This window comes from Eleginops maclovinus, chromosome 5, assembly GCF_036324505.1.
Source record: "Eleginops maclovinus isolate JMC-PN-2008 ecotype Puerto Natales chromosome 5, JC_Emac_rtc_rv5, whole genome shotgun sequence".
Lineage (NCBI taxonomy): Eukaryota > Metazoa > Chordata > Actinopteri > Perciformes > Eleginopidae > Eleginops > Eleginops maclovinus.
The window spans coordinates 19084827-19111386 of NC_086353.1; the positions used below are offsets into that span (position 1 = coordinate 19084827).

Here is a 26560-nt window from a genome sequence, read left to right on the forward strand (position 1 = left end):
TTCCACTGCGCAGCATAAGATGATAAGGCGCTTTAATTACATTTGTCACGCTGTCAAAGTACCATTCTTGATCAGAACGTAAACAAGAGATGGATGATACACTGCTGTCTCTGATAAATAAGCACCATTACACAGGGTAAGAACAATGCTGTGGAACTCGTCCCATTTATTGCTGTTAGACCCTGACAAACTGCACTTCACAGAGCTTATGTTCCAGAGAAGACACACTCCGACCAGAGGGGAGACAGCATACTATATGAAAGTTTTTTGTTCTACCACTTAGTAGTCATGTCTATTCTTCCCAGAGGGCCTCTCTCTCTCTGTATCCTCCTCCCTGAAATCAATTACACTATTCCCACACAGAAAATTGCTCAATTATCTTCTAAATTAGAAGGATTATTTTATTATCCATCAAATTCCATAAGGGGGCAAATTCTGTAATCATGAGTCTTTGTTGTGCAAACTCATTTTCTGTTGACATCAGCGCTCTACATCAAGCATTCCTTCAATTTAGGCAGGAGGGGGGTGGGGTTAGCAGGTGGCTCTCTGAAAATTATTACTCTGATTGGGTTGGGTTCTGTATCAAAAAGTGTTTTTCTCAGGCTCATGTATTGCGACAAACAGTTCTCACTGACTCATTGAAGAAATTAAGTGATTTTTTTGTCAGTGAAAAGCCTTATATGATGTCTATAATACTCACACTGGTACTCACAATGACGTGGCCCTTCAAGTTTGTGTGTTTTAACTGCCAGCACTTTTACAACCATAAAGCTGTGATTGAACAAATGGGCCATATACAATATATTGTAAAAAGCTTTAAATTCCCGGCCAGTCATTAAAAATATGAACCTACTTAATAGCAGCGCTTTCCAGATTGGCACTCATGTTTTAATCTACTGGACATTATTGAACACATTAATGGCCCTCCTTTTATTGTGACCAATCAGTTCAGAAATAAAAACGACATGGAACGCAACATATCTTTAATGTAAAGCTGCTTACAACCAAACAGCTGTTTGTTTTCCTCTTAGACTTCAAGGAGTTGTACCTAATAATAAACAGCAAACACAATAAACAAGCAACATTAGCACAAATTAATACAACAATATTGTTGCTCAACAGAATCTGATCTAGAGTTTCAATAAAAGAAATTCCGGGGTATTATGGACATAGACGGGGATTTATCAATGCATTGAATATTTTTTTCACAAATAATCAAGGTCAGTAGAATTGTCGTTTCCAATAGGAGCTGAGTAGGGCATATCTACAATTATACTCATTTTGAAAGCTCTTTAGGTTTTTAAAGTAAAACGTACAGTAGAATTCTGGAGAAAACAAAAATACATAGGAGCCCAATTAGAATGAAAGGATTGAATTGCTATATGTTATATGGGGTCACTTGCTGACCACAGAAGTCTACAGAAGATAATAAGACTTGATTGTAATTTCCTCAAATTTTAAAGTAAAACGGCTCCGCCTATTGGATGTATACAGAGAAATGTATACAGTATATACAGCATATATACAGCATTGGAGGGTTCCCTTTATTCCTATGAAGGTTGCTCAGTGGTGCATGAATCCAAAATGGCCTGACACTCGAGAGCGAAATTACCTGTGGCTGAGTATGTTCACCTGCGTTTCTCATAAACCCTGCCTCCAATCCAGTGCCACTGCTGGTCTTTGCTCAGTCAAATGAATGGAGAGAAAGAATAACTCTGGATTAGGCTTCCAGCACGTTTGCTAACTACATTAGGTTAGACAAAGATCAATTCACTGTTTGCTACCAGCTCAACACCAAACAGCGAACAGAGGATGCAGGAGCTGAAGAGACCGGTTTTTTTTGTATAGGAGTTGATTAAAATCATACAAGGTGCACAGAAACCAAACTCCAAATTAAGGCTAATGGTACTTTGTTTGTTCTTTCGGTAAAAATGCTAATGGTTATGACACAACAATATGTTTTTATTGTGTGTATAGCTGCTTCTGCTTCTATGAAATTAATGTTATGGTTAATGATTTAGGTCATATAACTGAAAACAGTCCCAATTATTTTCTGGTTCCAGATCTTTATATAGTTGGTTTTTTTTAAATCATTAAAGATTAAATGATCTTGGGTATATTGGACTCTTTAAGAGTTGAAGAGCAGTTAGGGCTGCAAGAATTAATGATCTGCACGAAAATTATATACGAAAAAATAGATTCACAAAACTATCATTTTTACTGACCATAACGCCAAGTAGTGCTCTTTAAGTGAGAGAAAATAATATTTCACATTTTTTAATAAATCTGCTCTGAAAAAGGCTGTGGCATTTGAAATGTATTTCAAATGTCTAAAGACAATGGTTGAATGTAGAAAAGTAAACCTAAAGGCTATTGCATAATAATAAAATAAAGACTATCACAGTATGCCTTCTTTAAAGTATTGTGACTTACAATGATATTGTTTTATTCCACACACCTGTCCAAAGATTTAGCCAAGCAATACAAACACACATTTTAAAATAATAACTAATGAAAGATCCATTAAATTGAAAATTTGTTTTGGAAACGCTGCATTAAAGATAGAATATATGCATTAGTTGTGATCAGATGATGCAATAAACTGCAATGGCTATATGAGGGATATTTACATTAACCTGAAATGCAAAACAAATCGCTTTCATGTGCTGTACATGTTGCAGACTCAAGTCACTCCCATTATTTGTTATTTCTGAATTCCCTTTAGTGGGATAATCGGAATAAATCAACAGACTCCAGTACTGTATACAGTCACGGTAAAAGAGATGTTTGTTAACAGCTTGTGCTGCCCTCAATATGTTTACTGAATATATCTTGGCAGTCAGTCATTCAGTCAAAAATCAGAAAAATACTTACTTTAAATATCTTCTAAATAAACTTAAACACTTATTATTCTAAATTAAATTACGCGCACTAGAGCACTTGTTGACATTCATAGATTATACATTTGGCCAACTGTCACTTTCACTGAAAACCTACCTAAAATTAAAGTTTTATTGACTTATTTAAAAAGAAATGTGACATTTTTTCCAATAATATTGCAGAACGTAGCTAACCTAGTACCTTGAATTATACTATCAAAACACTTGTAATAAAGCAACTGCCAACAGTGACAGTTTGCCGTCCAGTTGGTGAATGCTTTCTAAGTGGAGATGTGTCTTCATTTGCATGTATTTGGGACATTTGTGTTTTTTTTACTCGTATTTATAATAAACTGTGGCGCGTCTCTCCTGACAGCAGTGTTTTGGGTTGTTGTAGCGCGTTTACATCTGTCGGCCACCGTGCAATTCTGTAAGCCATGTGCTTCCTTTACTTCCTAAACATGACTTACTGGTTGCAAATGTATTATATCTCTAAAAGGGGTAACCACCATTGTCCCCTTTCTTACAAACATGAAAAAAAAAATGAGAATACAATAATAAATGGATGCTTGTTTCCTAAGTCATGGTTATGACTTGTGCATCCCTGATGGTGGCAGAGATGATTAAGATCAGCAGGATATTCCTTGTCTCTGATCACATAGGGCAGTAAAGCTTTATCCCCTTTTTTAATTCATATTCAAATGGCAGGACTGCTTTAAAACATAACGATGGCACATAATAGTTTCTCAAAGTAGTGGGAAAATTCCTTTAGTGTTGTACCCCTCAGAATTATCTGTGCTGTAGAATAGAGAGATTTGCCTGCGTCCTTCACCATGTTGTCAAGAAAGTAGAGTGTGGGTGGTGTGAGTGATGGATGGATGGAGAGAAGTGTATGCTGGTGGGGATGCGTGGGTCTCCTGGTTTGTGTGCAGGTGTGTGTGTGCGCACATGTGATAGAGGAGGTTGAGGCAATAAATAATTACACCAGTGATTGACAGGTCGGGTTGGGTGAGGACGATAGAACCCCTCGTTATCCGCATCTATCCTGATCGCCATGTTTCTATGACAATGTCAGATGCACGGCCTATTAGTGCCACTTATTCAGACATGCTCCCTTCAGGGACTTAGCATTGCCCCTCACTATGGCAACAATTTGAAGTGACTTTCCATTGCTTTGGTTAAGTTGAGGGATGTGTCTAAAACCGGATTTTGGAGTGTGTTTGTGAAGACTCAACTAAAACAGACAACTTCTCAATGGTCATTCACTTTTGTTCCATCTGGATTGCTGAGACGTGTAAGGATATAATTACAGATAGCACTTAGCGAGGAGTAAGAAACATGCAGCCGAGTCTGCTGCCAGACTGTCAGCAAGAAAGGAATAAACACACCATTTGCATTTTACTGCGCTTGTACTGTGAAGATTGCTGCACCAATGCACAAAATGCACTGTCTGATGAGAGCTGTGGGTATGCTATTTCATCTGCAACGGAAGACTAAACTGTTATGGGAGAGGTAAATATAAAAAACCACTGATATGATAGAGATGAGATTTTAACCTGTTTTGTGTGGCTGTGTGTGTATGTCAGGTCGCAGGGATTAAAGGGATGTTGATTGCAAATAAGAGGCAAGACAACCAGGTGAAAACCTTCATGACCTACAACAAGGGCCGGGACTGGAGGCTCCTGCAGGCTCCCGCTACTGACCTGGATGGAAACGATATTCACTGCATACTGGTGAGAAATGCATGTTCACTTCTTTTTACAAAGACATGTAAGACAAATTTGATTGTATCATTTTTTACATTACCCTTATTAATGGATTACCGGTAGCACTGTGCTAGCTGTCACCCATGTATTTAACACTAGAACCGCCAACATTCCATTATTCCTAGAACCGCCGAGGAGCGTAATTTTGACCCCCCCCCCCCCATTGCAACGTCAGCACACGCAGATATTTAACATTAAAAACATTTAGTTTGTTCCACTTCATCAGTTCCTATATACTAAGTAGAACTTAACAAAAAACTATTTAAAACTCAGTAAATGTTTCTTTATTATTGCTTCAGTTTAGTCATTAGTGACTCAACAGTAAAGAATAAACATATTTCTAAGTAGTTTACCTTTTTCCAGAGGTAGATAAAATAGCTATCTTAGGGTTAACTTGAAGTGTGTGTTTTGCTCCGGTCACCGGTCCGTCACCGCGGCGGAGCTGCCTGTACTCCGTCAGCAGCAGCTGATCACTGGTCTCTCTTTCGCGTCAGATGATACTTCACTCGCGTTTCTTTCCATATCGATCCGATTCAGCTATTTCTAGCTAATGATATGACTGCCTGCTTATCAAATGACACCTAAACAATAAGAGTTGCTTGGCAACGGGGTGAGGTGGTGAAGTATAGCGCAGCTTTATGCATTTGTTTACATAAGGGCTAAAAAATTAGCCGTCTAGGTATAAATGCTCAAAATCCACTAGATGATAAATATACCCATTTTAGGAAAAGTCACAAAATTTGAAATGTGTGGGTTCTATATTTACGGGGTTGCATATATTTCAAAACGCAGGGGGGTAAACATGACCCCCATGGCGGTTCTAGTGTTAATGCATTTTAATCAATGTGTTATAATCTGACTATAGCACTGTATAAACATACTGTAGCTTTAATAACTCTTGAACATTCATAACGCTTTATAACAATAATAGTAACCATTATATAGCATTTTCTAATGAGTTAAAAAGTCACGTATCATGTTACTTCCTAATCTTTGGTCACAAGTGTGAATCGGCTGGGATCACCACACCAAATCTGAGGCTATAGTTCTCAACAAGTGCTGTGACAAAGTGCTGGTACATAGAGACCATTAAGAATATTTTATGTACAGGGGATTGTACTTTAGTAGGTGCTATTGTATGTAAATCTGTTCTATGGTCATATTATTATTAACCCAGACCCATTCTGTCGGTTGGGGATTCAAACTGCTTGCTCTGTAGTTTATCATGAAAATCCTCCCATGAATTGTTCTACCTTTGGAAATATCAAGTGGACATGATAAATTGATTAACAATGGGAAATACACTAACCATATACATGTTTTACTTTAACATGTAGTAAGACTTGGTTATCCATTGTAGCTGATCTAGAAACCCAGCATAACATTTCAATTTCATGTCTTTTTTTATGGGGTTGACATTTTTTGTACATGGTATTGGATTTGTAACACTTTGAAGACCCATTCTATCATAAACAGTTTCAGAAACTAGCTGATTTAAAATAAAATACATTTTTCCAAGAGGTCAGTTTTGTAAAAAGAAATAGCATTTAAATAGTTAAGGCTATTTAAAACTACTAGGAATGCACCAGCACTATTTGAAGTGAATGCACCTGTATACTTCGTATTGTAAGTCGCTTTGAATAAGACAAGAGCAAAATAAAATGCAAAGTTCTTCAACATTCTGTGGCAAGCTTTATATTAGTGTTTAGTAGGAATTTCTTTTCAAATGTAGCTGGAAATTGCCAGTCCATTTACACATTACATTTACTGCACAAGGAAGGGGCATCTCAGGCAGTATGAAGGCGTCCAACAATCGGAAGGTTGTTGGTTCATTCCCCTGCAGTCAACATGTCGGTGTGTCCTTCGGCAACATACTTATGGGTCATTACTGATTTTTTTTGTGTAAAAGCGCTTTGAGTTGTTGCTAAGCCTGGAAAAATAATAGTTTAATGCATGTCCATTTACCATCCATTAGGTGTAATTTCACTGGTAGTACAAATCACTCAACACAGGTACACATTTGCATTTGAAATGATAAAAAGCCAAATATTTTAAATGAAAAGTTGTAGTTCGATTCTCCAGTCAGCTGCTAGACCCAATATGGCTGTGACCTCTGCATGCCCTCTCAGTTAAGTACCTGTCTCAGTGATTCTTTAAGCTACACTGGGCACAGTGCCTGCAGGTTCTCCACTTCTTCCACAGGAAAATATTTTGAGGGTCACATGCGTAGCTTGTTTTCTTAATGTCAAATCATACTGGAGTTAGTAAAGACAAATGTTATACAAATTAATTTTTGCCTTTTCTGTGCAATGTACTGTGGCAAGCCTAATATGAGTGTTAAATATAGGCATTACATAATAATAATAATGTGATTTAGCTGAGACTTTTATCCAAATCAACTTATATTGGTGACCCGCTATATCATAAACGTTCAGATGTCACAAAAGCGCATACCCAGTTAACCTGTGTTTTGATTATTTTGTGTTTTGGCAGTTTTTTGGCCAACAACGTCTTGGATTTCATAATATGACACTTCTATCGCCATATTCAGACAATACATACATTTTTGAAGCTTGTACAGAGAGCGTCAACTTCAGTAATCACCCTACGTCTCCCTTCAATAATAATTGACAGGCTGATAGTGACACGGCAGGGTCCGAGAGAGTTGGTCTCTCTCTCTTGGTGACATCTGATCTCAAATAAACACAAATATCAGAATATTCAAATATTATCACTGAATTCATATGAAAAGTACAGTATTGTGGCTTTACCTAAGCACAAGTTTGCATGCTCTATGGGCCCTGATACTTTTGATCTTGAGAGTCTGGCCATTTTGGTGTCATACGCCACTGAGCAACTCTTATAGGAATGAACGAAGATGATCTGGCCTTTAAAAGGTCTTTCCAACAATGTTTATACCTGATAATGTGTTTCGGGGGCTACATTACTGCTTTTGATAGAGCAAATGACAAATACTTCAATACAATACATTTCGAAACATTTGGGGGGTTGACAATCTTACCCTATGACAATTAAAAATGTGGACTGAGGATCGAACAACATACCCTTTGATTGGTAAACGTCCATTTACCCCCTGAACCACACTCACTAATTGTGATTTAAAAATTAGTTAGCTTGGATGCCATACTGTATTCGTTGACAGTATGTCGTCCCTCATTAGACAGCCTTCCTCTAACTAAAACTCACAGCATGACTGCTGACAGATATTAGTGTGACTTTCTGTTGTTTAAGAGGTGATGTCTTGCCTTTGCGGTGTGGCTTACCGGTTCCCTGTGATTGGGCATTCATGTGACATTTTAATTACTGCCGTAGATTCCCTTTGATTACCATGTTCAGTCCCATCGCCCTTGTTGTCCTTACACCAGTGACATGCTGTCTGCTGCAAAGATGAAGGGAGACATGCTTTTTTCTGCTCTGTGAACAAATGTAATTGTCTTCTGTTGTGCGCATGCCCTAGAGACTTGGCATTGTACTTTAATGCAAATTCCGTAGCACTTTGTATTAATGACAAAACAAATCAAATTAGAAGTATGAAGGCACATTCCTTTCTTTTTGGGAGACTTAGGAATCTGGCTTGTTGTGTGATGGTATCATTCCAAACCTTTCTTTTGACACCCTCTTTATTGAGATTAACAGTGAAAATAGGATGAATTCATATCATATAACCTGTAAATCTAGACAAGGAAAAGGTGATTTTCCAATGAGATACAAATGTACTTGCTCTATTTTGACAATTTGGTCAATATATTTATTCACTCTTGAACTTAACATGTTTATTCCCTGCTGCAGCCTTTCTGTTCACTCAATCTACAACTGCAAACGTCAGAGAACCCTTACCTGTCAGGAACAATCTCCACCAAGAGTTCTGCACCGGGGATCATAGTTGCCACGGGTAAGAAAAAAAAACAACCATTTAACATACGTCTTTCTACTGAAGCCGATTGTTTCCGATGTTTGCGATAAAGCTTTTTCTTTGTCTCAAAGGTTATATATTGTAACTATAGTTCTAAAAACACAGGGGAAGACGTATTCTAGACCTTCCCACATAAAAGTATATAAATGCAGCATGCTAATCAGGACGAGCCTACCCTCTCCAATGACATTGACTGCACGCTTTTCTTAATTTCTTTGAATGTATTGGTGAATCTCTACAGAATTAACCATCCCATACCTACCATACAGAATGTGTACTTGCAGCCAGTAAAATTACAGCAGATATTTTCACCCAATAAGGGGCACGGCCAGGACGTTGAGGGAAAGTACACGGATGTGTTGCTCTAATGTATTGTTGCTGTGGGTGGAGCCCGACAACTGTACCCCCTGTCGCACCAAAACATAAGGTGCCCGCAGACACTTCATCCTTGTAAAAAGGTTGTATAGTTGGCACTTAAAGGAATAAAGGATTAGGCCAATAGCGCTTTTTACAACTTTTAAACCCTAATGATTTAAATAAGGGCTATTCAAGTGTTTGTACTGGATCATTTATTCATCTCAACAAAAAAAAATACTGATTCACAGAAGTATCTTTCCCAATGTGAGTCAATAGGAAAAAGTATTTTTGGGCCCAATGATGTCACGTACTGACACAGTAGTTGTACCACAGTTTGGCCAATACAAAAATTATTTTCAATGGCCGGAACACTTCTTTGGGGCTTGGGGCATTACCCATAGAGTCCAAAAGAGTGCAGAGCCTGTTTGAGTTAGAACTAAATAAATATGCATTAACATTTCCAAAAACTGATATTTTGTATTGTTCCAGTCAGCTGTAGACAAAATAATGCCTCAACTTAGGGATGCACCGATTGCAAAAATGTCGCCCTATGCCGATGTTAAGAATAACCATTTATGCCGATACCGATGTTTTACTATTTAAACTGTAATAGTAGCCTGTCCCTTTTAAGAGAGAGGGTGGGGGATAGTGTGTGCATGTGTAAGAGCGAGCGAGGTTGAGCGAGCCATAGTAAGTTTCTGGAAGTTAACGGGAGTAGCAGCAAGTATAACAAAGTCACAAATATAAACGACGGCCTCCCAAGAACACTGAAGAATGGATTTAATTTACCGATCCTGCAGACACCTGCTACACGGGGCAGAAGTCCTGCAGCATGCAACGTGCAGCAGCAGCTTCTCAAAGAGGAGAGGAGACGCCCCCCCGATGACTGTAAAGTTACGGCAGACCCACTGTCACTGATCTAATCCTTAAAAATGATGCCCTGATTTAAGATTTGGTCCGTCAGATTTAAAAATAACGACGCTAATGCGACTTCTCCCTGTCACGTAGCAAAACATAAACATCTGCGACTGCCATCGGTGATGTCACCTTATTTTACCGATATGCCGATGGTGGTAAATAGGGCTAACATCGGCCGACGCCGATGTCTCACCGATATATCGGTGCATCCCTACTCAGCACTGTACCTTTGCTTGCCCTCTCACTTAAGTACCATTCTCAGTCATTCCTTAAGCTACACTACTTATGCAGGATCTTCACTTCTTCCATGAGCATATACTGTATGTTGTGGATTACATGTCCACCTGTTTTGATATAATTTCATCAACCAGCCTATTATGCATTTGGGAGAAAATGTGCCACCACCTGCTTGATCATGTGAAAGAGTTTGAACAAGGAAATGTAGATGAGTTAATATTAAGTAGATGTCTAAGCACCAATGGCGGTGTCAGCAGAAAAAAGCATGAAAGCATTGTGTATGTCCGTACTTGAGTGTGTGAGTGTCTTTATATCAGTCTGTTTTGTCTTTTGTGTGTGCGAATGCTGAATAAACATACCACTCCGCCGCTCGGCTTTCACAGTGTGTCTTTGTGTGTCTGCGTATCTCTGGCCGAGCCTTTGCTTTGGCACCGTGATTCACTTTGCCCGCTGTGCCTTTTAAGACGTCAGCTGGCGCGGAGATCATCTCACCAACATGACAAACACCATCCAGATCAAACACATGCCTATTTACTGAGCCGTGGCCAAGATAGTAGAGCGGATCAACGGGAGAAGTCAGTTCACTTGTGCACCCTCACAGGAAAAGCTTTGGAGGCATTATGTTGTAACGCTGCAAACTGCCAGAGCGAAAGAGGCACCCGCCTTCACATCTCACATTATGGTGCCTGAATGATGCAGGCATCCATAGGAATTAACCTAGGGTCTTCTCTGTATTATTCACATGAATAGGAGATGGAAAGCTGATCTGGGAACCTAGCCAGAGGAATGATTAATCACAGCTGGGGTGTGATTGGCAGCCTGTATTTTAAACACATAGCCTTTTTGTCTGTGGGATCTCCATTTCAGTTATGTCACATATTCCATTGGCATTTTCATTGCAGGAAATATTGGAGCAGAGCTGTCTTACAACAACGTGGGCATGTTCATATCGTCTGATGCTGGCAATAGCTGGAGACAGGTGAGCGTCATAGTAAGATCAAGCAAAATGACACACTTTTACAACAATTTGACATGTTAATATAAGAACTACATGATTACCAAATGTATATAGCGGTGCAGCGAGGACATATTTGTACAGGCAAACCAGTAAGTTAACATTGCATGGGGTCTGCCGACAAAAAGGAATGCAATTTTTCTACTGGATTTCAGGATTTTGCCAAAAATAAGCTTTTGCTTATCTTGAAAATCATTTATGATACTCAAGCGTTTTCTTCAGTAGGATAATTTCCACACATTAACACTCCTAAATGATTTATTAAGTGAATAAATAGCTCACTGATTCTTGAAATTAGGGAGAAAACATGTCTCCCGTCTAAATGTTGCAATTTTCCTTAAAAATCAATAAATTATTTCATTTAAAAAGGCTTTAAACGTTGGATATGAAAGATCTGTGAGTGTTTACACACTTAGTTTTGTATGTATTTATATTATTTCATAATAATTCATAAAATACCGGCACTGTACAATGAAAGTCCATGCAAATGAACTTGTCTTCCGTTAGAGGTCACAGTATCAAACTGCAAAAATAAGTGTTAAAAAATGGCAAAAATGCACAAAATGTATTTGAAGTTAATTGGATGGCTTAATAAGAGATCACAAAATGCTTAAAGTGAACATTGCATTATTTTATCCATTAGCAACAGCCTTTCAAAGTAGTGTCCTCACTTCATGTCAACTCCATCAGATTTTTTTCAAATTTGAAATAAATCAGGCATATCTTGGTCAGCTATAACCCTGAGGACCCCCTTTTTGACTTCTTTCTCTTGACGGATGCAGCAGTACACCACATGGTCTCGTAAGTTTAACATTTTTGTTAAATATTCAGAAAACAAGTTGAAACCCCTTTGGTCACAGCTTTTATGTGTCAACACTGTCTTCAAATTAGGGATTATTTCAATCAAGAATTTTGAAATAGAAGTTAGTATTTTAGTTTAGTTTGTAGTGGCAGTCGGCAACTGAGGGAAATCAAAATGGCTACCATGTACTAGACATGATTAGATTGAAAAAACATGTAGTTTCGTCAACTCCGTCAGGCGTCAACTCCTTCAGATATTTTGTCTGACGGTGTTGACATATAAGCTGACGGAGTTGAAAAGTGCTCTAAATACTCAAGTTATTCAAATAATCCTTATACTAAAGTAATGCAAAATAACTGCATAACTTGATTATGATCTAATAACTACATGTTAATTGACTGAAAATATCTAAAAGGCCAAATTGCAGCTAAAATGCATGCTTTTATCTGTACCGTAGGCAAACATGGCTAGAAAAAAACTATCAGTTGAAGATCAAAGGAAAAGAAACAGAGAATACCAGAGAAAAAGGAGAGAAGGGTTAAACAGCAACCCAGAGAGCAGAAGGGAGAATTTAGAAAAGGAGAGTGAAAGGTGGAAAGAGAGGGTCCTAAAGAAATCTGTCAAACAAGTAGGACAATTAGGACCAAGAGAAAAGCGTCATCGCAGAAAATATTGGAGGAAAGCACAGAGAAAGTCTAGGAGGTCCAGAGCTATGCAGGAAATAGATACCCCACCAGATAGTCCAGAGCAGAATGAGGAGCCAACTACCAGCAGGCATACTGTTGCAGCCATGAGGGAGAGGAGAAAAACCAGAAAACGGCACTCGAGGGAGGTGAAAGCATTGAAAGAAAAGATTGGGAAATTGACAAAAGAGAGAGACAGGCAACAAAAACAGAAATAGCGGATAAAGAAAAAGGCTCAAATTGACAAATCAAATGACAAACGGAGTGATAAATTGATAGTAGATTCTCCACGAACAGCAACAGACAGGATGATAGCAGGAAGCCAACTTAGGAACCCTAACATTAGGAAATCTCTTCTTTTCCACAATGTTCTCTGCCGAGAGCTGAAAATGAATAACACAACGCCTGTGGCACGGAGACGTGCCATTGCTAAATCTGGTCACTCACAACTGGCATTATCAGGCAAGGTTTTAAAGAAATATTGGCTTCTTCATAGGGTTCGCCAGTTTTGTGTTAGCTACAAGTTAATGAATGACAAAAAACAGACAACAAAGAAGGCGGCAACATATCTCCAACGTATCAGCCATACTGTTAAGGAGTTCATTGTAAACTCATCTCGCATGACAACTGATGAGACAGACGCCATCACAAGGAACAAGATGAAACATCAACGGATGATTTTAACAGACTCAATGCTGAACCTCCATAGTGACTTTCTCAAGAAGAACCCGAGCGTGAAGCTGAGTTACTCCTCCTTCTGTGCTCTGCGGCCCTACTATGTTACAGCACCGAAGGCATCTGACAGAAGTACTTGTCTGTGTCGTCATCATGAAAATGCAGACTTGATGCTTCAGGTTCTAAGGTCATCGGGTGTACTAAAATCAACCAAACTGGAGGATAGTTTTCACTTAGTTTGTTGCACTCCAGCAAATGAGGCCTGCCTTCTTCGCAATTGCTTACGGTGCAAAACCAAGCATACAGCTCTGGCTCCAGAAATAAGTGGAATCAGTGTTCACTGGCGGCAGTGGGAGCGAGTTCAAGACCAAACAGCCAGTGGGATCCACTTCAACATGAAACTGAACATGCATAGTGGGAGTCTTTCAGAGTTACTTCATCTGTATGAGGAGAAACTAAGAAGTGAGACAACAACACATGTGTGCCTGGTTCACAATCAGGCAAAAGCATACAGAGATTTGATTAAAACATGCAGTGAGAGCACAGTTGTTTTACATGTTGATTTTTCAGAATCATGGAAGTGTAAATATGCCTCTGAAATTCAGGCTTGCCATTTTGGCCAGAACTTACCTCAGTTAACTCTTCATACTGGAATGTATTACACCAGGGGTGAAAAGGTGGCCTTTTGCTCGGTCTCAGAGTCTAAGAGACAAGATGCTGCAGCAATATGGACTCGCATGGATCCTGTCCTCCGAAATATACGGACTAAATGTCCATCAGTTACTACTGTGCACTTCTGGTCAGATGGCCCCAGTAAGCAGTATAAGAATAAGAAAAACCTTTACCTCCTTTCTGAAGTACCACCCACTCTTGGCTTCACCAGAACCACATGGAATTATTTCCCAACATCCCACGGAAAAGGTGCCCCCGACGGCATTGGGGGAACTGTAAAAAGAACTGCAGACTCCTTGGTTCTGCGTGGAAATGATGTTGTGGATGGAAAATATTTCTTTGAGAAGATCTCGAACAGTTTGAAGGGTGTTCAACTGTATCATATTTTGGAAGGAAACTCTGAGACATATGACACACTTCTTTCACAACACCTGAAACAGGTTCCATCAACAAGAGAAATACACCAGGTAATCTCACATCAAAATAGCATCTGCCACAGACAGTTATCATGCTTTTGCAGTGAGCCATTGGATTGCCAATGCTTTTCCCCAACTACTTTTTGTGTACGAGACTGCTCGGAGGAGCAACAGACTGATGCAAGGGCCAGGAAGAGACGTCCATTGACCATGTTGATGGAGGAGATGGAAAAAGAGATGGGAGAAGGAGGAGATTCGGTAGATGAAATGGAGGATATGGTGGAAGAAATGGAAGAGGAGCCATTGAAAGGTCCAGAGGGTGTTATAGTGGATATAACTATCAACAGTATTGAGACAGGAGATTGGCTTGCAGTGGTGTATGATGATCACTGGTGGTTAGGAAAGTCCATTCATGTACAGTGGGGCAAAAAAGTATTTAGTCAGCCACCAATTGTGCAAGTTCTCCCATTTAAAAAGATGAGAGAGGCCTGTAATTTTTATCATAGGTACACTTCAACTATGAGAGACAGAATGGGGGAAACAATCCAGAAAATCACATTGTAGGATTTTTAATGAATTAATTGGTAAATTCCTCGGTAAAATAAGTATTTGGTCACCTACAAACAAGCAAGATTTCTGGCTCTCACAGACCTGTAACTTCTTCTTTAAGAGGCTCCTCTGTCCTCCACTCGTCACCTGTATTAATGGCACCTTTTTGAACTCGTTATCAGTATAAAAGACACCTGTCCACAACCTCAAACAGTCATACTCCAAACTCCACTATGGCCAAGACCAAAGAGCTGTCAAAGGAGACCAGAGACAAAAAATGTAGACCTGCACCAGGCTGGGAAAACTGAATCTGCAATAGGTAAGCAGCTTGGTGTGAAGAAATCAACTGTGGGAGCAATTATTAGAAAATGGAAGACATACAAGACCACTGCTAATCTCCCTCGATCTGGGGCTCCACGCAAGATCTCACCCCGTGGGGTCAAAATGATCACAAGAACGGTGAGCAAACATCCCAGAACCACACGGGGGGACCTAGTGAATGACCTGCAGAGAGCTGGGACCAAAGTAACAGAGGCTACCATCAGTAACACACTACGCCGCCAGGGACTGAAATCCTGCAGTTCCAGACGTGTCCCCCTGCTTAAGCCAATACATGTCCAGGCCCGTCTGAAGTTTGCTAGAGGGCATTTGGATGATCCAGAAGAGGATTGGGAGAATGTCATATGGTCAGATGAAACGAAAAATAGAACTTTTTGGTAAAAACTCAACTCGTCGTGTTTGGAGGAGAAAGAATGCAGAGTTGCATCCAAAGAACACCATACCTACTGTGAAGCATGGGGGTAGAAACATCATGCTTTGGGGCTGTTTTTCTGCAAAGGGACCAGGACGACTGATCCGTGGAAAGGAAAGAATGAATGGGGCCATGTATCGTGAGATTTTGAGTGAAAACCTCCTTCCATCAGCAAGGGCACTGAAGATGAAGCGTGGCTGGGTCTTTCAGCATGACAATGATCCCAAACACACCGCCAGGGCAACGAAGGAGTGGCTTCGTAAGAAGCATTTCAAGGTCCTGGAGTGGCCTAGCCAGTCTCCAGATCTCAACCCCATAGAAAATCTTTGGAGGGAGTTGAAAGTCTGTGTTGCCCAGCGACAGCCCCAAAACATCACTGCTTTAGAGGAGATCTGCATGGAGGAATGGGCCAAAATACCAGCAACAGTGTGTGGAAACCTTGTGAAGACTTACAGAAAACGTTTGACCTCTGTCATTGCCAACAAAGGGTATATAACAAAGTATTGAGATGAACTTTTGTTATTGACCAAATACTTATTTTCCACAATAATTTGAAAATAAATTCTTTAAAAATCATACAATGTGATTTCCTGGATTTATTTGTCTCATTCTGTCTCTCATAGTTGAGGTATACCTATGATAAAAATTACAGGCCTCTCTCATCTTTTTAAATGGGAGAACTTGCAAAATTGGTGGCTGACTAAATACTTTTTTGCCCCACTGTAGATATAGAGCACCAAGATATCAAAGTCGAGTTTTTACATCCCTGTGGTCCTACTGCCAATTTTCACCCAAAACATGGGAGAAGGGATGTCTGTTTCTGTCCACTGAAAGATGTCCTTCTGAAACTGACAGGGACAGCATGTCCTCTCCAAGCAAGTCGGACTAGGGAACTCTATGCCATAACTCCTGATGTTATGGATTTCATAGAGCACAGACATGTTCAACACCTCTTGTCCAATGCCCAAGTCCTGCAGGTTAGACAACCAATTATATAAATATCTACATAAGATAAAATAGATGCAATTATTTATTTACTTACGTGTCGAGAGAAATTGAAGCAATAGAACTTACCTGCCTGAGGATGATTTACCTGTCTGAACCCCTGTGTTAGAGCATAGCTGGATTATAACAGATATTTCAACCAATTGAGATTTACAGAAACACTAACCTCATGAGTGCAACTGCTCACTTTTTTTTTCAGTGAGCCATTGGAAGGAGTCAGGAAACACATGGGGAGAATTATGGATCCTGTTACACTTTTTACACAATTAACAGTATTAAATAGCTTTCTAAGTTAGTCCTCAGCTTATTGTGTCCTCAGTTCAGTTAGATATACAGTTTGGTTAAAATACTGTATAGATCACCTATAGAGGACCTCCAGATGGTCTACATTTGTTTTCTCTTTTGAGACCAGGAACATTTTGACCTTTTCATGTGTGCCTTAAATATCCTGTCACCAGGTGTTCTTAAGCTTGACATTTTTTCCCTTGATACTCTCTACCTTTTTCATGTCAAAAGTAGAGAAATATCTTTAATAAGTTTAATTTTCCATTAGTTTGTCAACACCGTCAGTAATGTGTCAACACCGTCAGTAATGTGTCAACACCGTCAGTTGTGTGTCAACACCGTCAGTTGTGTGTCAACACCGTCAGTTGTGTGTCAACACCGTCAGTTGTGTGTCAACACCGTAAGATGAAGGTTTTTCCTTTTTTAAAAGAAATTCTTTTGGCTTTTGTTCAATTGAGAGTGTTCATATATTAAAACTCCAAATGATCTACATGAATTAGTGTCTTGTTTGTGCAAAGCCACTGATTTTATATGGTTAAAATTAAAAAGTTAGTAAACTAAATGAAGATAATTTGAAATGGCTTGTCCAAAACAATGAAAAATAATATTAAGAGTCTATGCAATGTAAATTTATCACTTAACTTTGCTGAGGCACACCAGTTCTACATGCTTAAAGATGTTTCAGTGTCTTTGAATTGATCAAACTAAAAAAAAAACATATTTGCATGTGTCAGACGGAGTTGACAATTGTCAAGTTACTAAGTAAAAGTATTTTTTTATGAAAGTAATAAAAAACCTGTTCCTTTTCATGGCATGATAGATAACACCCGTGTTTTTAAAGATATCCAATTAAAATGACTGTAATGTCAATTATTTTTTTTTACTTTTCAAAAGTAGTTTTGTCCCGAATCTCAAGAATCAGTGAGCTACGCTCATCACTGCGAAGCTAAAGGTTGCTAATGTTGGGCGTTTAGTCCAATTAATTCTATTTAGCTGCTACAGTTTCAGGGTTTGGTGCAAGCTAGTTAAATGTCACGTATCTGCATTAAATAATACAACTTCTAGAGAGACACATTTTGTACGGTGAGTTCTATGTTTCTACAATTTATTTTCTTCTTTCTTCTTCTTTCTTCTGTATTTTATTCAATATTCAAGCCCAAACTGTAACCCTAAGAAATACTCATTTGTTTTTCAATACAACGCTAAATAAAGGCACCAGTTTCCTGTCCCTTTTGAATTAAACATTTCTCTTTAGTATATTGAGAAATAGTTATGGTTGCTAAAGTGTTGGGCTAGTGATGGGGCTAGCGAATGGTCATTGCTAATCTCAGGGTTTTGTTGTAATAACAGAAGTCCTATGTTGCCTGTTGCATCAATATTAACATGATTCCTTTCTGCTTAGATTTTTGAAGAGGAGCACAACGTGTGGTTTCTGGACAAAGGAGGGGCCCTTATTGCGGTCAAACAGCCATCTGTGCCTACTAAACACTTGTGGTACGTTCATATAGATAACTTTTCTTTTCCGATGTCTTTCAGCTATTTTTAGTCCAAAGTTGATCCATTTAGCAACACACTTTGAATGTGGCTCCAGCAAAAAAAATGCCATAGTCAGTCTAATTTGAGAGTCTATTTTTTCAAGCCACTTATCATTAACAGACAGCCCCCCCCACACACACACACACGCACATGTTCAGTGTTTTCATTAACACATTGCTTTCCTCTTGCCAAATGGGGTGCCTGCGCCTTGCCTCAGTGCAGGCTAATCCAAGTGAGACCAGATCTGTTCTCCAGTCGCTTTTGCAACAATTCTGAAATTAGTTTTAGAGCCAGTGAAGTGTAGCCTGCTGTTTTTTTTTCTCCCAACCAATTTAAGTGTGATGGTGGAGGAAGAGAAGAAAAAAAAATGACAGATAGAAAGAACCCTGCAGCTCTGTACAGCAGAACAGTATTGCTTTCTCAGCCAGTGTTAAACACTTGCCACTCCTGCCAGAATCTCATAATGGGTACATGTCAGCGGCTTTTCAGTTGACAGTGCTTTTAGCCAAATCAAGCTTTTTTTTCTGTAACAACACAGGGGTTTTCTTTCTTCCGAGCACAGGCCTCAGCAGTGTTTCAACCCATGTCACAGTCAGGTACTCTTAGTTGTTCTCACTGCAGCACGATGTTGATAAGATGTCAGAATCAATAGAGGCTCGGCACCCATGATGAAAGCTGTCCAATGTTTTTGCTGTCTCATTCTCCCTCTGCAGTTTTGTAGTTGAACTTGAAACAGTTCTATTCTGGTCTTTTCTTTTTTACCCCCCCCCCCCCCCCCCCCCCCGCTACACTCTAACTGTGATGTCTATCTTTTTTCTTTTTGGAGAAAAAGTTGTGCATCTTGTGCTTTAAAACCAGACAGTCTGTCTTAAATACCCCCCTTAATGCTCAGCCTTTTGATATTTACCCAAAGCTACAGTAACTAATTGCACAGAGACTCAGAGACGCATCTTTCTGATCCCCACCTAAATCCCCTCATGACCAAGCTGTAATAGAGAGCGTCTGTCTTTGTGCCGTCGTTGTTGCTGGCTTTGTGATTTGAATGCGTTCTGACACACATACACAGGGTCAGCTTTGACGAAGGAAGGCATTGGACCCAACACAGCTTCTCCGCAGTGCCTCTGTTCGTGGATGGAGTCTTGGTGGAGGCTGGGGCCGAAAACCAAATAATGACGTAAGCAAAAAATTGAACAAAGGACAAAGACGTGTTAAAAGCTGTTTATTTACCTATCCTTTTCATAGGTTATGTGGATATTGTGGGCTGAGTGAAAGGTGAGTGGTATTTTCCCTCTTCTGTTCAAACTTCTTGGTTCTCAACGAAAAGGCTAAACAGATTAAGACCTTTAAGAAAGGCATCCGTTCAAAGCTCTATGGTATTTCATCTTTATTAAGCCACACTTATGAGGGACAGGTAATGGGTCGTGTAGGCTTTTAGCCAGACCTTTGCGGATATTAGGTTACCTGACAAATGGGTTCGGTCATAAGACATACATTCTTCTATGATTAAGGTATGTTTAACGAGACTAATCAGAAAAAAAACCAAAGAGGCCCTTTTGTGCTTTTTGGGGTTTCTTCCTATAGTGTGTTACCTGAAAATGATCATAATATATCTTCTTTAATATTATATCAGTCCACATTCATGCTTTTGACCGGAGACAGATGATTTAATTTAATGACATTTAATGTTCAATGAAGCTTTTGTCAGAGGTACATAGATTGCCAAACTCGTCTGATGATATAAAGTCATTTTCTGGTTTGCCTCTGTAGGTTTTTTGGACACTTCAGCCACCGTTCTGAATGGCAGCTCATCAAAATAGACTACAAGTCCATCTTCAGCAGGCAATGTACAGAGGAAGACTATCAAACCTGGCACCTGCACAATGAGGTAAGAAACATACCAAAATTATACATGAAATTGTACCACATAAAAGGACATTTCAGTCACAGCCGTTGTTATGCTTCTTGTGCCAACAGGGCGAGCCATGCGTGATGGGACAGAAACAGATTTACATGAAGCGCAGGCCTGGGAACTACTGCATGCTGGGAAAGGACTACTCAAGAATCCTCTCGGCAGAGTCCTGTATTTGTCGTGCTCATGATTTTGAATGGTAAGATGAGGCCGGCCTTTGTACATACAGTAGCTCCTTTCTTCATAATCGTCGAGCTTAGGTAGAGCTTCATTCACAGCAATGTTTTTTTCTCCAACCCTGCAACACATTTTAAAGAAAGTGTTGTTTCATGATTCTTTGTTGAATTTGTTAGAAATGGCATTATTCTATTAGGCTGCTGCCAATTGGGAATGTTGTTAAATGTCTGTCCTTGTTCCAGCCAACCAATAGGTCCTTGATTTAAAAGTAAAAGTAAAAAGGAAACAGCTATGACTTCTTCAAAAAAGCTACCCTTCAGCAGCCATTTGTGATTTTCAAGTACATCCACCTAGGCACTATTAAGTACCCTCTCCAGTCAACAAAATGTACTCTCTATGTTGATCTAAGTACTTTAGCTACAAACAAAACATTCTCATTACCTTAATTTAAAAGCTGAATGTGGTTCAAAACATGGAAAACAAAGAACACTGATGTTGTTTTAGCTTCACTCTTACATAAATATGCCCTTTAATTGTTGGTTATCCAATAACTACTGCTGTCAATTGATTAAAAGATTAAACTGCTTTCATCAAAATAGTAGTATTAACTTGTATTTTGGGGAAAACAAATACATGTGTGGTGTTGTAGTAAAGAAATGCATGAGAAAATGGTAAAAAAAAAAAGTGTTTGATTTCTATAAAATTATTTCTGAATTATTGGCATGAAGTTCAACGACTTCTTAATTTTAGCTAAAGCATCACTGTCACAGAGAAGCACTGGGTGGAGTTCTATATAAAACAACATTTATACTTTTCATTGAGGCCAATTTATAAGCCATTTAGTTGGAATCCATTGGATATGCTATTCATGTCTCTCATTAATTTACTCCATTTGCTGTGTGTTTTCCAATAATCTGATAAGTTTGGGATGGTTTTGCACAATTTGCCCATTCTGTCTGTCTCTGTGAGCTCGCTATGCTTGTAATTCTGTTGAGACGATAGCGTGGGTGTAAATACTTTCAATTTGTATGCAAATCCTAAATGGTTGTAATTTTTATCTTGTAATGACAGAAAAACAAAAAAGAAGGCATCCAAACATACAGCAGTTAGTGTTTGTAGAATGCCAAATGCTTCCAAGTGAACTAAAGCTAGTTTTATTTCCTGTCTGTGACTAAGTCTGATTTGGTACCTGTCTCCTTCTGCTGGGAATTATTTGACGCATGCTTAAAATTCTAAAATGAGGATTTTATAAACCATTAGTGCTCAAAAAAGCTCAAATCCTTTAACATAATTTGAGGTGTGAAGAGTGTGCCACATAATCAGCTAAAGTAGATACTCATTAGCTCCATATGAAATAAGGGTGCTATGTAAGATGGAAAGCCACCTGCAAATAGCGCAATTATATCATGTTATACAGTACAACAGGCGGATTCACCAAAGATTAAAGCTGGCTTTCAAACCTCTACACTTTTTGAATACTAATCATAGTAAATGTCATTGGAAATTGTACACCAGATGCTTATTTAGGTGTGTTATGCTGGTGGGTTTTCATGTATAAAATCATAAAACTATTTACAATCTATTTTTTTTCCTGTGTTGTGGATCATTTCACTCAGCAATGCTTTTCTTTCCTTTTTCATTATTTTTATTTTAAGTTAACATTTCTTCTTCCCAAGAGTTTAATGTAAATGTGATGTTAATACTTTTTCTTTATTCTTTTTAATGGTAAATTGTTTCTTAAACATACTATCTGTTGATTATCGTTATATTTTTGACATACTATTAAAACATGTTTTCTTAGGTTGTTTATGTTTGCACCCTCACACACCAAATCAAATACCGGACGATCAACTTGTTTCTGATTCTGATATTGCAATATGCAATTAATAACATATATATTTAGACTTTTGCACTTTTAAAAACAATCTCAGTCTTATGCCATGCTATACAGTACATTGACTGTTTTTACCCAGATACACCTCTAACCTCTGAGGCCATATGCTCCTGCGCTTCCAATCAGCCTTGACAGCTTGCTAATGAAAAGTTCACACTGTCGTAATCACAGACAAACTAGACCAGTCAGCCAATGGCTTTTGATTTGTTTATTTGTTCTGGCTTGGTAATTAATTGATTAATCAATGTCATTGCCATTATTTGAATGGACACTTGCTTACCTTGCTTTGTTAGATGTAAATCATTTTTCTGATTGGAAACGCAAGTGAGAGTTAGTCATCCTGTGTATGGTAACGACACCCCCCCTCCCCCCACCACCACCACCCCTCCAGGGTGTGTATCCATACACACTCTCTTCACATTACCGTGGCACATTTGTCAACTGTGGCCTTAATCAATACGTAATAATGGTGCCAGACAACCCGGAACTGGTCCCCAGTTATAAAGAGATAGATAAGACTGGGATGTGGAACACACCGTATGATAAGTCCCCTCTCACCTGCTGATATTGATCCGTGCTGTGTGGCTGTGCTTTGTTGTCCAACAGTGATTATGGATATGAGCGCCGTGGAGACGGGAACTGCCGGCCTGCCTTCTGGTTTAACCCCTCCACCGTGTCCAGAAGCTGCAGCCAGGGCCAGAACTACTTCAATAGCACAGGGTGAGGATTGTTTGATTTATGCATAATGCTACATACATTCATTTGTATCAACACAGAACACATCAGTTTTGGAAGCAGGGTTTTAAACAGTATGATTGTATTCATTTGTACAGGTCATGTTTTTTTTGTTTTTTTAAACAATAAGGCTTAACTATAGACTTCCCAAATATTATATTTGACCTCTATGACCTGTGGTGCCACTGGCATAAGTATCTCTTATTAAAGCAGTTACAAGACCATCTTACAAATGATTAGTGAAAATGTTTTATGTATTGCATTAAAATATGAATCATAAGATACAGAACAATATTCTACCAAAGTGTCATTGCATAATATGGTGAATTGCATAACCTTTTTTTAGTTATTACATAATGCGGTTTTATTACACAATGTAGTAAGAATATATTATATCTTTGTAGTTATTACATAATCCAGTGTTTTCAACATGTTTCTGGTTTGCAAAGCCTAATCCCAGTGTGAGTGTTTTATTTACTAGTGTTATAATTAGGCATGACATGGTGTCTCAGCCTCTGACACAGCTCGGGTTGTCAGTTGAAACCTATTGTGTTTGTAATCAGTATACAAGACAGATGTACTGACACGCCACTCTGTTTTCCACAACATCATTTCTAAACCACAAGCTTCATTAACATTTGGTACCCATTTTAAAACCAAAGACACCGTTAGATTCAACTACAAAAGTACTAAAGGCAGTCATTTTAAAGCAACGTTCTGAATTTCATAATTTAAACATGTCTTTTAAGGTACCGTAAAGTGGTGTTGAACAACTGCACCAAAGGAGTTAAAGAGATGTACACGGCCAGAAAGCAGCAGTGCCCCAACAGACCACCTAAAGGACTCCTGGTAACCACCAAAGACGGAAAACTCACCACCAACCTGGGAAGCAACGTCACCTTCCTGGTTCACCTGGATGAGGTGAGATCACAACCAGCATGGCTTCTTTACCAGTTATTAGTGGAGTTTAGTAGTTTATTTAACCTTAAAAGCTGCATATAGATATAGTTAAAAATAAATGTAAATATTTGTTTTTGACATTTTCATCAATTTATTTTCAATTAGCGTTTCTTTTAGCCTAATGAGAATGAGTTTTTAAAATTGTAACATTGCAGGATGAACAGAAACAAGGAGCTAAAATACATTCAACAATATACAAACAATATATGTTGTTGTAGTTCTTTGGCAAAAAAACAGCCATTTACCTGGGCTTTCAGACCAAATCAGTAGAGTTGTGGTGTTTAAAACTAAACGAATGACTTAATTAGAGCTGAAGGGATCTGAAAAAAAGGGTAGTTTCTGTCTGTGGGAGTAACCTTTTTTCTAAACTCTACGAGGTTTAGTCCAAGTTAAGTATTTGCAGAAGTTATCCTTTCCTGAGCCCCTGTTGGTACTGGGGCAGGTTGTTCAGACATCCTGATCAGGAAAGCCTATTTTCAACATGGTGCGGCTATACTCAACTCAACTGGACTTACCTTTGGTACCACGTGTGACCCAGTTTGAAACGGTTGTATAAACGCAAATAGAAAGACTGAGTCCTTTCAATCAAACAACAAACACTGCACATCGTCAACTTTAAGGCCGTTTGACATTATTTTATTTTAAGATGCGGCATATTTGAATACTTTATTCTAATTACTCATTTTAGACATTGAACGGTATCTTCTTTTTTATAGCAAAGCGTTACTTAGGATAGCAGAGCATTGCTAAGAACTCTCTGTTCAAGTGTGACAGTCATATCAATTGGCAGAAAAAACTCCGGTCCATTTAAGAGAGCTGTTGACGAAAACTAAATTAACTATCCGAAAACCACCGAATACTTTCTGAAAATATTTTTTTTTTTTTGTGGAAAGCACAAGGCTTTGGATTCAAGATGGTCCCCAGTATGGAAAAGAAAAAAGGAAACACAAATAAAAAAACAGCTAAAGAGAAGGAGCGACTGGCGACTGAAAAATGCTCACTGTTTACGGGGAAATTACATTTAAAAACAACTGGCCGTGTGCTTGATTTACATGGAAGCAATAGTGATCATTTTCTCAGTTTTAATGTCACCATTTAAGAGTTGCCAGACTTGTTGAGAACCTAAAAACTAAAGAAACCTAAATAACAGGTCATATACTACTCACATCTTTTCCTAATGGTAAACCGAAAAAAAGGTCAGTCGAGTACAGCCATGCCATGCAGCGAAACGGCAGCATAACAAACTGCAGGATTTGGGGGGTCAGTTACAGAAGTGTTCTCCTGACACTGCAACAGTTCAAGGTGATAGGTGTCCCCCGGGACTTGACCAGGCCCAGTTGTCACATAACAGTGTGATGAGTCAAGGAATCGACTGCAGTTTCTTTAATTATTAAGAGATGGATGAAGTGACAGAGGGAGGTGGGTGACAGAACGGAGTGATAAAAAAAAAGAGCATCACGTTGTAAAGAATCCTCGTGGCATCAACTCGATTTGAAACAATTCTCAAGATGAATTCAAATGTTAATTTATATTCATGAAGCCCGCAAATGGCCTTAAATATTTGATGAGTTAAAGACTGTGTGGTGCAATTTCATATTCAAAAACAAGGAAAAAAACAAAACATTGACGTCTTGTGATGTTTGGGATATGATAAGATTAGCACATACATTTGCCTGGTTAGAACTGCCTTTGTATTGGTTGGACAAGCTGTTATGCAACACAATAATTACAGCTCCCGGTGGGCTCTGTGAAAGCGACTGACTTCACTAAGAGATAGGCAAAGAAGTGATTGGCTTGAATGACACCAACCAATTCATGAAGGATTAAACTGCCGTTCTATATTTGGCATCAAAGGAAAGAGACACAGGGAGTTTGATACACTTTATTTTTCTCACTGCCATTTTAAATGGTTTAGGGTTCACAGTATGAATGTATGAGTGTGGTGGGAGAAATTGAATGTTTTTGACAGTAAGAAAATAGCATTTTCAAAATAGCATGCCTGAAATAGATTAGGTCATAGTTGCTCAAAATTCAAATGACTACATCCCAACATTCATACCAATATGTGCACAATTAATATATGTTGTATTGAGTTTTTGTGGGTTGTTTTGAATGTGAAAAAATCTTGCTGAAACACATAGAAAATATTGAAGTCAAGGGGTATGTACACTACATTAATTTTCATTTATCTGAATCATTGCAGCATACACATTTTAGGATGTCACTTCCTCAAGCTAAATAAACAAAAGAGGAGGGAATACAAAAAGATGCCCGGATAATTACATTAGTAACGTTTTTCCATAGCAGAATACATATTTGAAATCAACACAGTCTGAGAGCCTAACTGCGTTATAATTGGTTAAATTGTTTAGTTAGCTGCTGCCGCCTGTTTTTTCATTCACTTG

At 38.7% G+C, this 26560-nt stretch overlaps 1 protein-coding gene across 1 annotated transcript in view; it reads left to right on the plus strand.

Moving 5' to 3' along the window:
• The window catches only part of sorcs3a (sortilin related VPS10 domain containing receptor 3a), a 220516-nt gene that overhangs the window by 167622 nt on the left and 26334 nt on the right, over positions 1–26560 (plus strand). The window contains exons 10-18 of the mRNA XM_063884714.1: positions 4466–4612; positions 8456–8558; positions 10994–11070; positions 18347–18438; positions 19547–19654; positions 20248–20365; positions 20455–20588; positions 23067–23180; positions 23945–24116. Of these exons, the coding sequence (XP_063740784.1) occupies positions 4466–4612; positions 8456–8558; positions 10994–11070; positions 18347–18438; positions 19547–19654; positions 20248–20365; positions 20455–20588; positions 23067–23180; positions 23945–24116 (1065 nt within the window). The remainder of the gene's footprint in view (positions 1–4465; positions 4613–8455; positions 8559–10993; positions 11071–18346; positions 18439–19546; positions 19655–20247; positions 20366–20454; positions 20589–23066; positions 23181–23944; positions 24117–26560) is intronic.